The sequence below is a fragment of the Plasmodium fragile genome (assembly GCF_000956335.1).
Source record: "Plasmodium fragile strain nilgiri unplaced genomic scaffold supercont1.11, whole genome shotgun sequence".
NCBI lineage: Eukaryota > Apicomplexa > Aconoidasida > Haemosporida > Plasmodiidae > Plasmodium > Plasmodium fragile.
Genome location: NW_012192591.1, coordinates 56,293 through 68,890, shown reverse-complemented (window position 1 = coordinate 68,890; position 12,598 = coordinate 56,293). Strand labels below are relative to the sequence as shown.

Below are 12,598 nucleotides of genomic sequence, written 5' to 3'. Positions count from 1 at the left end.
TTATAGTGTAAAAAACACAGATAAATCAGTATCGGAAAAAAAAAAAAAAATTCACAGCAGAAAGGTGTGATAACAAAAATTGTTAAAATGAAAAAGTTTAGGGGGATGAATAAACCAATCGCATTTTTATCATGTTTATTTTTACCCTAGTTTTGCCTCGCCTTCGCATAGTTCACTTGTGTGCCCCCGCGAATGTGTCACTAACAAAGCTGTTCTCGCCATCAGCTGTCCCTTAAGCGCTATTGCAACTCGCCCCTTTCTGGGTATTTATTTTGGGACGCGTAATGGACCGCCAGTTTGCTCTGAAGCATATCTCTAATGCGATGGGCAAAGTGGGGAAATGCAAAGCATTGGTTTTAACACAACCTAAAAGGGAGAGCTACGTTTCCTCTACTCGTTTTTCCCGTGTGTACTACTGAATCGTGCTATGTGGTTGTTTTAATTGTGAAATGGAATTGCATTAAATTTCATTCACGTGTTCGTTTGGTCCATTTGGAAGGAACTACAAGTATTTGTACTTGCCAGCTGTTTGCCGCCTTTTAGTGAAAAGGTTATTTATGCGAGTAAGGTAGAGCACGTGCAGTTTTGGTGAAAATTTCGATCGGGGATCTGTGGAGAACGCAACAAATCGGTGCCTTGTTCGGTTCATAGCGGTATTCTGTAGTGAACCATTTCAATGGGCCGCTTGGCCGCGTTGCACACAAACTAACATCAAAAGGGGGTATTTCTTGCACGTACGCACACTGGTGAGATATAAATCCCCCGATTTGTGCAGCATATTTGAGCTCCATGATCTGGCCCCTCACTCTGTCCAACGTTGTCACTGCCTATTTGGGGTCACATGGGCTACTTCCCCGTGGACACTTTGTTTTTTTGTTATTATTTAAGAAAGCTTATGGGTTACCTCCCATTTAGTTGCATTTTGAACAGACAAAAAAAAAAAATAAAAAAGAAAAGAAAAAAATGAGCAAAATGGCATGCCCAGGAAAATACGAAGCAGTTTTCTTTGCCCATATTGGGGACAAAAGCACATTCGTACAATGCGGCTATGTATACACGCAGACGTGGCGCTGGCACAACGACAACGCACTGCTAAGCGCAACGTCATGCAGGTAACATGGAGCCTATTCTTAAATTAAAGCAGTTCAGTATGACAGTTGTGGGACAAATGATGTTGCCGTAGCGCAGCGATCTGCGTTCCATTTGGTCTGTTCTGTACCAACAAACATGCGCTTGCACAGATAGACATCTAATCGTTTCCGCGTAAACGTTACGGCGCCAGCTGATGACTAGTGGCATCCTCCATCATATTAAAAAAAATTATCACATGTTTGTCCTACTGTGGAGGTATGCGTGTCTCCACTGTTTGCACACAAACTGTGTGCGCCCTGGAGTCAGCCATTTAAATGTATCAAAACTGCCTGAACGTGTAATATTTTTTTTTTTTTTTTTTTTTCTTCGGTTTGGCTAGCCAACTAGCTTAATTTTCGGGTCGGCACCTTTTGTTTCCTCCAAACGATTGCGCTGGTACTGCTTTGCCAGCAAGTAGTAGAAATACTTGTTTTGAATCTTTTGCTTGTTGTAGGCCTGCATGGGGTGGTAAGCAATGGAATGAGATATTCGTGAAAACTGCTGGGTTTGTGCAAGCGGGTGTGAAGCTGGGGTGGTGGCTCTCAACCCAGCACATAAGTATATCTACACACGCATCCATGTAAATATGTATACACGAGTACACATATGCCTCTTTGCGATCTGCGCAGCGCGATAATCCAACTCACCTGAGTTATGTTCAAAATGTCTACATTGCTCAAATCCGTCATGTGCTTCATAAATAAAGGTATGAACACATTAAAGAAATTGGCATCGGTGAAGAACAAGTAGGACATTGATCTAAGTATGGAGGCTAGCGTTGAGAGGCTCATAAAATATACATTTTTGCACACATGCATGGAGAGAATTTGAAGCAGGGAGTAATTTTTCGCTTTGATAACGCGACGTGTGTCACTGTTTCCTTTTTCCTCCGAGTTGGTCGCATCGATACCCGTGGTCAGGTTTAACACGCTTTTATTGTCATTCAGCCAAGAATAGCTATTATATATGACATTCCTTATGGTGTGGTTAAATCTGTTCTTCTTAACAACTCTATGTTTTGTAAAATTCAACAGAAAATAAAAAAATGTGGACAATGTGTTGGGCTGACACAAGTTATTAATGTACAGATCCACCATTCGATGTGTCAGGCCGTAAATAAATGCCTCTTTGTAATTCCTATTCGTGTGCGATAAAAAAATTAAGACGCTTTTAATTTCGTCACTGTCAAAATTGTCAATTATGTACAGTTCATTATTTTTTATAGCATTCAGAATTTTATTTTCTATTTTTTTGAACGTGGCACAATTGTGGTGTGCCTTCAAAGACAGCAAAGAGTCTACTATGTGAAATATATGACCAATGTAATAATTTTCAACATACAGGACTTTTTTCCTGTACTGGTGAATACCTTCGTCATGCATTTCTGTGGATGCCTCCGCACCTGGCGTGAAGTCGACTTTGACGTTATCCATACATTCGCTCACCTGTTCAAACAGCTGAGCAATTTTCTTATGGCTGAATTGGAAGTGCAGATTTTCTGCTAAATATTGATTGTAGGCTGGAACCATTTGTTTATCCCCATTTTGCTTGTCTTCCAATTTAACGAATGGTTCGTTTTGTATATCCTTGTCTTTGTACTCATTGTAAAGAAATAGCTTGTGCCACTCTGACATGTGTGCACTGGTCCCTTGGTGTTCTTTCTCATTAGCATTATTACCGTTTACAAAAGTCAAATTGAAATTATTTTTCCGTTCAAAGCACTTGTCCCTGTTGGTTGTCTTCGCATCAACGAAGAAGGCGTAGAAATTCAACCCGTCGTTGTACAGGGGGTGCTTAAAGAGGGGGTAGTTTTGCCGATTCACGTTTTCAATTTCGAGCACGTCGGGGGGGTTCTCGTGTTGTCTTTGCATCGAGGAAGAATCGTCAGGGGGGCTGCCATCTTGACTACTAACTTGGCTGCTATCTGGGTGGCTATCTTGGCCTTTCACTTGGCTGCTAATTGGGATGCTGGCCGAACCTTCCTCGTCGCTCTGGAAGTTGTCCTCATACTTGGTCAAGCTCCGCAACAAATCTTCACAGAGGTAATTATTAAAGGTGATGTTTTCCTTTTTGTACAAGGCGTAGGTACGCGCCAGCAAACAGAGCTCAAACCGGTTGGCATTCTCGCGATACACATTTTTATTTATCTTCCTTGTCAGAAGGAGAAACAGTTCTGCGTCAACGAAGCTGAGCTTATGTAGGAAATGCAAAATGCGAAGCACAAGGTAATTGTTGAAGTGGTAGAAGTTTTCCAAGAAGATTTCTACTACGGGCACAACATAATCGCGCAGACTACTGTTGCCTGTTCTGTCTGTAGAGTCGGCTAGTAGGCTCAGGCATTCTAGGTAATGGTAGATGATCAGTGGGGGCACCTCGTTGCTTACGATATAGTCTTTCACCTGGTTGCACAATGTTACATTTTTCACATTTAACGAGGATAAGTAGTGGAACATCATCATGTAGTGGTTGATTGTGTTCTCGTTGAGACCGTCTTTCTCCCTTTCACTGCGCTCATCGCGATGACCACGATAACTGCTTTGTTCCTTTTTGCCACCCACCTCACTGAGCAGCACTTCCAGCGCGCCATTCACTCTCGTCACGAAGTCCAAGTCGAATATCTTTTCCGCGTAACACAAATACAGGGTGGCAAAAATGTCCGCAAAATTGAGCGGGGAGTCTTTTTTATATGCACTATTCTGGGTCCTCCCTTCCAAACGTTCACACACACTTTGTTTGTACTGATCAATTAATTTTTTTTTTTTTTTTTTTTCTGATTCTGAAGTTGATTTTTCGTGCAAAATTGCAAGCACTAACTTGGGCAGCTCCTCCCCTACCATTTCATTCTGTCCATTGTGGGTTACTAAATGGGAGAGTATTTCTTTTGACCCTCCATCGAACTCATGCAGGTTAGATGGTTTCTCTTCCACGGGATGGTCTATCGACTTGATGTCTTTCTTCCCGATTTCTTTCTTCCCCTTTTGCGTTTTTTTTTTATCAAAATTGTTGCCCCCTTTGGTCGAGGAGGAGAGTTGTTTCCTGGTCCAGGCGATTGGCCCTGTTCTGCTAAGCCAGTTGCACCTTGCAAGGTTGAGCGATGCGCGTGCGTGTGGCAGCAGCCTTCTTACTAACATTTGTGCCATCATATTTGCCATCATTTTTGCTGTCATTTTTGCCGTGGGGCAAGGGGTAGGACGATCACGTTTTTCGCCGCGCCCCTACACATGGGTGTATACTTGACTACTCCTTCTCGAGGATATGGTCTACCAAGTTGAACTGCACAGCTTCGGGGGCGCTAAAGTACCTGTCCCTCTCCAATATTTGTTCAATGTGACTCTTGTCCTTCCCCGTGTTGTTAGCAATAATATCAACGACCTTCCTCTTGGTATTCATAATTTCCTTATTCTGTATTTCAATGTTGGTGGCTTGGTTGAAGGGGATAACAGAGTAGGACTGCTTCAAACAGAAGGATGAGTTCTTAAGGGAAAAACGAAACCCTTTTTTCCCACTGCTAGCCAAAATGCAGGAAATGCCATACGCCTTCCCCAAGCAATATGTGTACACATCAGACGATATGTAATCTATGACATCAATGATAGATATCACATCTGTGATTCCATTCAGGTTTATAATTTTATTGTTTTCTAAATCACCTGTACTGTTAATGTATAAGTGGATTGGTTTTCTCTTCGACTCATACTCCAGGTAGAGCAGCTGTGAGATTATTTGTTCAGATATGTGGGGATACACTGGAGATGATAGAAATATGATTCTCTTGGAGAGTAACATCGACGGGATGCTGATCCCTTGTTGGTTATGTTCACCAGGTGAAAGGAGCAACGTGGTTTTGGACTTTTGTATATTTTTTAACCTGCTCACTGGTACGTTGCTTCTACTAGTTATGTAGCTGTACTTGCCCGTTGCCTCCCCTTTATGTGCACATAGGGGGGAAAGGGCAATCGCGACAAGCAGCAGCAGGTAGCTTTGCATTTTCGCGTTAGAAACGAGCCCTTTCTGTGTGTACCGCGGGCATGGTGAGCGGTTCGGTCAAGCGCGCATCTGCTCACAGTTTGTGCCTGTGGGATGGGAGGTGGGCAGTTTCTACCGAGTGTAATTCGTGCCAGTTGGCTACACTACCCCATGTCGCAGCGAGCTACTCACAATGGCATAACTGCCCCAAGTGTTCCCTAACGGAAAAGGTGCACCATAGAGTTGTCAACAAAGGAAACATTCCCCGCGCGCAGTTATGCGAAAAAAAAAAAAAAAATGTTAAAAAGGTTAAAAGGGTTTAAAAAAAAAAAGGAGAAAAAAAAACATGCATTGGATTGTCACCTGCGTGTATTCTCCCCCTATTGTGTAGCCACGCGAGCGATTCATCCATGCCGATTTGTGTAGCGACAAAAAAATTGCCAATTAGGTAGCGAAAAAGGGTGCAGGGCGTGGAACATATTTACACCTACGTAGTAGCTTTTTTGTTGAATACGCCATTTCGAATGAGGGCATTTCACGAGGCTTCAAAGGTCAAGCCCCTCCAAAATGTGCATAATGTGCGCACACAATGTTACAACGTAGAGGTGCGACACCTTCCACGGGGATAACCCCCACACCCGCATGAAACATAAGTGTCAACGTCGGGCGCACTAACCTACCGCTCAGGATGACGCAAAATTGGTTTCGATGTAAGACCTTATCGTGTTTGCTTCTACTTCCATTTCGTCGATGGACCTCAGGGCCGTGCTGAACAAAAAGAAAAAAAAAAATAATAAATAAAATAAGAATAAAATAAAATTCGCAAAAATGGGAGCACTCGCAATGGTGAACATGGTAAAGGTAGTTTACACGACGCGTGTGATGACTCCAAAAAAAAGAAAAAAAAGAAAAGGGAAACCCCCCACACGCTCTCTCCCCCTGGTGCCCTACTTGAATTCTTCCAACTTGAAGGTCTCCTCCACTGGTCCCTTCGCAGGTATCTTCACCACATTGTTGCATGCGGCACACACAACATCCCGTCCGTATCCCCAATTCAAACTGTTCATGTCTTTATATATGTTATCATTATTCTGGTAGTCGGAGCTTTTTCTCGGTATTATATGAATGTGTACCTGGTCCACAGTTTGCCCCGCATCCTTCCCATCCTGTATGGCTATGGAGAAATTGGTGGTATTGTGTAAGGCACCCATGACATGGCACATAAAATTTGACAATAAATTAATATCTATTATTTCTTCTATTTCCAGATCGTTATATTTTTCTCTCCTTTTTAATGTCGTTAGGAGGATGTGGCCTGGTAGGAGTGGCTTGTTGTTTACAAATCCATACGAATGCTCCGTCGTTATGAACACCTCCCGCTTATCAATTTCGAACATTCCAAATTGGTACTTTTCGCAGGTTCTATTTTTGTGCCATTTTAGTTTGGCCAGGATTTGTTTGTATTTCTCCATTGTGTGCAGGTGGTAATAAAGGAAAACCACACCCGTTTGCTACGCTTGGGGAGCCACGCCGTGCTCATTTTGTTCGGAGACGCAAAAAGCGCCTCAGAATGAGTGAAGCGGACCAAGGACGGAAAGCCAAGGGATGGAGACTTTACCAGTACAATCACATAATGGTTACAAATTACCTTTGTTGTTGTACCACATCGCATCACTGCACAGCCTCACCCACAATTGCGCACTACATGTCGTCGCAAAAAATTATGTTGCGCCTTTGTCACCCTTTGTGTGCTTTCCCGTTCTTGGCTGGGGAGCGCAATTACGTGTGCCGCAAAAAAGGATAAAAAAAAAAAAAAAAACAAACACGCGAACAATAAACCTCTTAACCTTTTCACTGTTGTGGCCACCTTTGCACATTTTTTACTTGCGACTTTTTTTTTTGGCGTTTAAGGCGCATTGGTTTGTGTTTAAGTTTCATGGTCATATCTCATGCGACAGGAGGCGAATGCGTGCAGAGCGTTACAGGTAGGAAAGTGTACAAATGTATATTGTTCATATGCATGTAAATCCACATTAAGACCGTGCCACGGGGAGCACCCCGTTTTGTTTTTTTTTTTGCGCACTCTCTCGTGACAACCACTGAATGAAGGATACTACTATGATCCAGTATTTCCATAACGACCCTTTCGAGCGTGCACACAGCCATGATCAGTTGTGCCTCCAATGATGTTTTTTTTATGAGCCTTTTAGTGTCTCTTCCCTTAGGCGTGTAAACTTTGGTACAAAAGAAGGATTATGCTAGTATTGTTGCATATCGGAAGTTGCACACTTATAAGCTCTGAGCAGGCCTATCCCACCTATGTGGTTGGCCAGCCCTCAATGCGAGGAGGAATGTCCGTGCAGCAATGCTTGCCCAGCAATGGTCCTTCATACGGTTATGTATGTACCCAATGCACGTATGGTCCTAAGCATGCACATACGCACGTGAACTCATTTAAGCATTTTTAAATACTTGGAAAAATTTCCTGTTGGATGTATTTCCCTAAGGAAAGGAAATATTTTCCATTTTTTTTTTTTTTTTTTTTTTTTTTTTTTTTGTACTTTTGCTGGGCAATTCCTTCGGAAGGGGAAAGGGCTACATATATGCGCTGTTTGTTTTTATTGCCCCAAATTATTTACTGCGTGGAGAATCTCCTTTCGCGAACGTACATTTTTGGTTTCGCGTTTAGTTTCCATCGACCTGTACCTTTGCCAGCATTTTTTAAGTCATTTTCGCGCTTACTAAAAAGGGATGTTATGTACATACATAAATACGGCTGGAATTAACTCACATATATATATGTATATGTGCAATTTTTTTTTTTTTTTTTTTCTCATTCTCCATGTTCCGCGCAGCCTGCTTTTTTCCCCAACTCATTTTTCTCCCCCCTCCGTTTGTATCGTTTCATTTGTTCATCACCCATCGTTCCATGTTCATAATTTGTACGTAATAATATTTTATTTATTTTTTTTTCTCATTAAAATAAACCCCCAAAGGGGAAATGCGTTTTGTATAAAAACAATAGCGCTCAGCATTAGTGTATCATGACATGCATTTCGCCTTTTTCGTGGAAAATTTGAAACATATTAAAGGAAAACACTTAGTTCACATTATCATCCCCCGTTCAACATTACATGGTGTGACAATGCTGAAGCGATGAAAACGCTACTGTGATTTTGCAATTCCAGAGCAAGCGCAAGCGCCGATGCCAATGTCGACGCAAGAAACCCATGCGCGAAAGCCAACTCCGAGTGCCGATACGAACGTCTACACCAGCGTCAGTGCAAATGCCAACGCGAGCTCCTGTGTCATGTGATGTGAACTGTTGCAAATGAAACATTGCCACAACCCCTACGTTCGTGCAGAACTGTCTTGAAATTTCTTCTGTTCCTATTCCTTTTTCAAACCAGTCGAGTATCAGCACGACAGAAAAAGGCAACATTCCACACACGGAATAAACAACCAAAGTGTGGAAGGAAGGGCACGAAGAGAGAGAAAACAAAAACAGAAAGGCCAAACACGGGCGTATAAAGCAGACACACAATAATAAATAAAATAAAAACGGGAAATATAGAAAATAGGACAGTCAACCATGAATTTATTCAAGCAGAAGGAAAAGGCTCCAAGTTCTATATCTCAAATTTTAATAAGTAATATTTAAAGACTTTCAACTGTGCCCTTCGTGTGAGTGTGTTGCACCAATGTCGGAGAGAGGGGCGCATACTGCGTTGAAGCATTCTCAGAAGTGGCACTGTCCGAGTTTGCTGCGCCTGGTATTCGTTTGTACCTGAATGGAGAATAGTTTTTTTTTTTTTTTTTGTGAACTAGCTATTTTGCGCATTTCACCTGAACGGGGAATATTTTTTTTTTTTTTGCCAACTAGCTATGTTGCATTTTTGTCACAAATGTGCATAATTTTTTTGTATGCCCCTGCTACACCGCTTTATCGCTTTATCGTTTTACCGCTTAACCCCTTCACCACTTCACTGTTCACCCACCCCCCGCAGATAAGCAAAAAGGAAAGTTCCCCGAACCACTGATTTCGATAAGACAACTGGAAGAGAAGGACATAAACGAAGTGAGGCAGTTGCTGCACGACCACTTCAACTCGCTAACACTGCCCGCAGTTATATACTGGTCCATACAACACATATATGATTTACTAGTGATAGTGGTGATAAATTATATCTTTTTCTTGGATTTAAAGAAAATATTTTATTTCTTGATTATATTTTTAATATATTTGTACATAAGGGCAAAACTGGAATTTTTAAATCATATAAGAAATGACTGCCGAGATTTGGAGAATTTGTACAAAAGCTACATAAACGTGGAGGGTTGCAATTTTTGGGTGGCCGAGGTGTTTGATAATAATTTTGGCTCGGCTAGTAGAACGACATGTAGTGATATACACGAAAGGGAAAAGATTTTACTGGAACAGGAGGAGCAAGAAAAGCAGCTATGCAATGAGCAGGGGGAACAAGACATAAAAAACTCCGATACAGAAAATAATAGCAAGTCCTTCAAAGATGGCTCATCTAAAAGTATACCGTTTGAAAGTGCTGAAGAATCGAATGAGCAAAAAATGTTAGAGAAAAGTAGCTTTAACAAAAGTGAAGACAGCAATGTAAATCAGAACCATTCCGAAACGGAAAAGAATATAACCACAAATGTGGATCATAATAATAAAGACGTTAGTCAAAGCAAAAATTTGGAGCAAAGTGGAACCAAAAAGAATATTGTCAATATGATGGACCTTGGGGAGGGCACATCAACTAATTACAACGATATTTATTACAAGGTGCATAGTAATTCGCCCAGCGGTGGGGAAAATACAAGCCCCAGTGGGGGTGCAGACGGGTTGAATAATGCGCAAGGGGCGGTGGACCCTTTGAATGATACTGGAGACGCAGGTAAGAATGATGGCACGTCGGAGGTTGGAGTCACGAATGGTACGGACGAAAAGGGAAAGGGAAAAAAAGGAAAAGGAAATAATAATAAAAATGGACAGCATGGTAAGAATAATCAAGATAGCAAATGTGACGATGAGGAGGACAAACAGAAGGAAAGCTTTACCAGTGGTGACCCCAATCATAACAGTCAAACGGTGGATCCAGCAGCCGATCTACAGAATAACTCTCCTGGCGGAGGTGAAGAAAAAACAAAACTCCTGTGTAACATAGGGGACATATCCAACAAGGAGCTTATTGAAAGTAGAAGGACAGTGCCATATCGGTTAAACGAAATTAGAAAAAATATATTCCGATCCAAAACCAATGATGATGACGATTCTACCACTCGTTTTGTGAACAGAAAAATTGTTGGCTGTGTAGGAATTGTTCCATTTAAGGGAGACAATTCTATAGCACAGCTTGTTAGGATGGTGGTCAAAAAAGACAACAGGAGAATGAGAATAGGAAGCAGGTTGCTAACCCAGTTGGAGAATTTTGCACATGAACAGAATTACCAAGAATTAAAAGTTTTTACAAATAACTTGAATACAGATAGTTTATACTTTGTTAAACAAAATGGCTTTAATTTATCTCAAATTGTTCGGAGGGGCCTGATGCGGGGAGACCTGCTCATCTGGTCCAAGATCCTGAACAAGGACGATTTTTACAAGTTCAATTCGTCAGGTACGAACCAGCACGTCACGTCGATGAATTTGGGGGAGTACTGATTTGGGTTGCATACCCTCATGTGGGTGCCGCCATGTAGGGGTGTGCATTTGCCCGAGCGGCCACATTTAGTGTTGCACAATTTGCTCTCCTGCACTGGGCGAAATGGCCTAACGAGTTGTTAACACCAGCTAGCCATTCCCCGCCCATGGCATATCAATTTTCCATTATTACCTCTCCACATTTCTCCTCCCCATTTTTTGTGCTTCAACGTTTATGCCGCCACATGACGATAATATCTCATTTTACCTCGTGTTGGTTCATAATATTTTTTTTTTGTTCGTTTGTTAATACGTTTAAGCCATTTCAGAAAGAAACAAAATGGACATTTGTAGTTTTATCCCTTTTTCTATCATTTTTTTTTTTTTTTTTTTTTTTTTTTTTTTTTTTTTTGCCCGTCATTTCTCCACTTGCACGCTTTGCAACTTGAATTTTGTTAATTCGATTCTGACTTTTAATCTGCATGTGAACAAGAATATTTTTGTCTTGCAGCGTTTTTTTTGTGGGCCTTTTCCCGTTTGCCTTCCTTTCGTGCCTGTGTGTGATCGGCGAATGGCTCTTGCGCTGCGTTTGCTTCCCCCTCTTATGCTACCCGTTTTTTATGAATAGCCCCATTGGCACGCCTCTCCCCACCACAATTGCACATAACGCACCGCGCGGCAAGTCTACATGTAAAACTTTCTTCGTCCTTTCCCCCCCTTTTACAGATGTAACGAGTTATATGAACAATATACTGGACTGAAAATGGTTTTTCAACGAGCTGCCTATCATTTTTTTAAGTGAGGTCTTGTGGGCATATGTTGACATATGTTAACGTACACCCCAAGGGGGGCACGCGTCCGATTAAGCATTGCAACACATTTGTTTATGACGTCACATTTTTTTTTTTTTTTTTTTTTTTTAAATGAAAATGTCTGAAATAGGTTTCTCTACCCTTTTGTACTTCCACGTGGTGTGCATTATCCCTCATCGTTAACCGTGGACCGACTCTTTTTTTTTTTTTTTTTACGCATACCCCATGTGGACAATTCGTGATTGTTGGGGGAAGCGCAAGGCCCAACTGTGGCCAGCCGCGCCTCTCTTGCGAAGTGGGCTTATATGTAAACAGAGAAAGCGAGCTAACTATCCTCGTGGGTCACCGCTCTGTTTTTTTTTTTTTACTCCCTGTTCATGTGCCAAATTGAGTTGTTCGCGAACCGTTGTTCGTTCCTCCATCGAAAGTTACTTCGAGTTGGGGGGAAAAAAAAAAAAATTATTAAATATAATGACTACGTACCCTTTCCTTCAAAATGGATGTACTACTGTGTAGGGGGCAACTAAATAATTTAACGGAAGAGAAGTGTGTGGGGGGGGGGAGACATAATTTTTTCTGAACAACATTTTCCTCATAAGGTAGTCTAACTCGATCCTTTTCAGTATGCGGAGGGCATGCACACGTGGGCAAACAGAACGTGTTGCACATTTTAACCACACCGACTCTTTGTCCATTTTGTGCTCGGTCAGTAGGACTGATGAGAAGTTGAACAGAGTACAAATCATAGCGGAATGCAGTTCAAAATAATGGCGTGCAGAGCTACACGACAACGTGAGGTTGCTCAAGTGGGACGATTTGAATAGGCACTCTCTCAAATGTGCACACACAGTTTCGCGTTATAATGCCTTTTTTATTGAGTCGCTTTTTGTGTGACTTCTTTTGAATGTACCTAAGTAACACCCCCTTTCCATGTCGATGGAGAAACTCCATTTGTGCATCTACGAGTGTGTGGATTGCGCGCTCATCGTTCCTTTTTTTTTTTTTTTTTTTTTTTTTTTTTTTTTTTTTT

The 12,598-nt window shown here is 41.7% G+C and overlaps 4 protein-coding genes across 4 annotated transcripts; 1 reads left to right on the top strand and 3 right to left on the bottom strand.

The window, feature by feature from the left end:
* Window positions 1–1,467: 1,467 nt before the first annotated feature.
* AK88_01276 (uncharacterized protein) lies at window positions 1,468–4,298 on the bottom strand (the record flags this gene model as incomplete). The annotated part of the gene is made up of 2 exons (XM_012478912.1): window positions 1,468–1,587; window positions 1,779–4,298. The coding sequence occupies 2 exons, from the start codon at window positions 4,296–4,298 to the stop codon at window positions 1,468–1,470; spliced, it is 2,640 nt and encodes an 879-aa protein (XP_012334335.1).
* Window positions 4,299–4,368: 70 nt separating this feature from the next.
* Window positions 4,369–5,118, bottom strand: AK88_01275 (ATP-dependent Clp endopeptidase, proteolytic subunit ClpP; the record flags this gene model as incomplete). Its single annotated transcript, XM_012478911.1, has 1 exon — window positions 4,369–5,118. One exon carries the CDS (start codon window positions 5,116–5,118, stop codon window positions 4,369–4,371), a length of 750 nt encoding a protein of 249 aa, XP_012334334.1.
* A 662-nt stretch (window positions 5,119–5,780) lies between these two features.
* On the bottom strand, window positions 5,781–6,569 carry AK88_01274 (uncharacterized protein; the record flags this gene model as incomplete). The annotated part of the gene is made up of 2 exons (XM_012478910.1): window positions 5,781–5,865; window positions 6,049–6,569. 2 exons carry the CDS (start codon window positions 6,567–6,569, stop codon window positions 5,781–5,783), a joined length of 606 nt encoding a protein of 201 aa, XP_012334333.1.
* A 2,120-nt stretch (window positions 6,570–8,689) lies between these two features.
* On the top strand, window positions 8,690–10,777 carry AK88_01273 (uncharacterized protein; the record flags this gene model as incomplete). The annotated part of the gene is made up of 2 exons (XM_012478909.1): window positions 8,690–8,747; window positions 9,105–10,777. 2 exons carry the CDS (start codon window positions 8,690–8,692, stop codon window positions 10,775–10,777), a joined length of 1,731 nt encoding a protein of 576 aa, XP_012334332.1.
* Window positions 10,778–12,598: the final 1,821 nt, after the last annotated feature.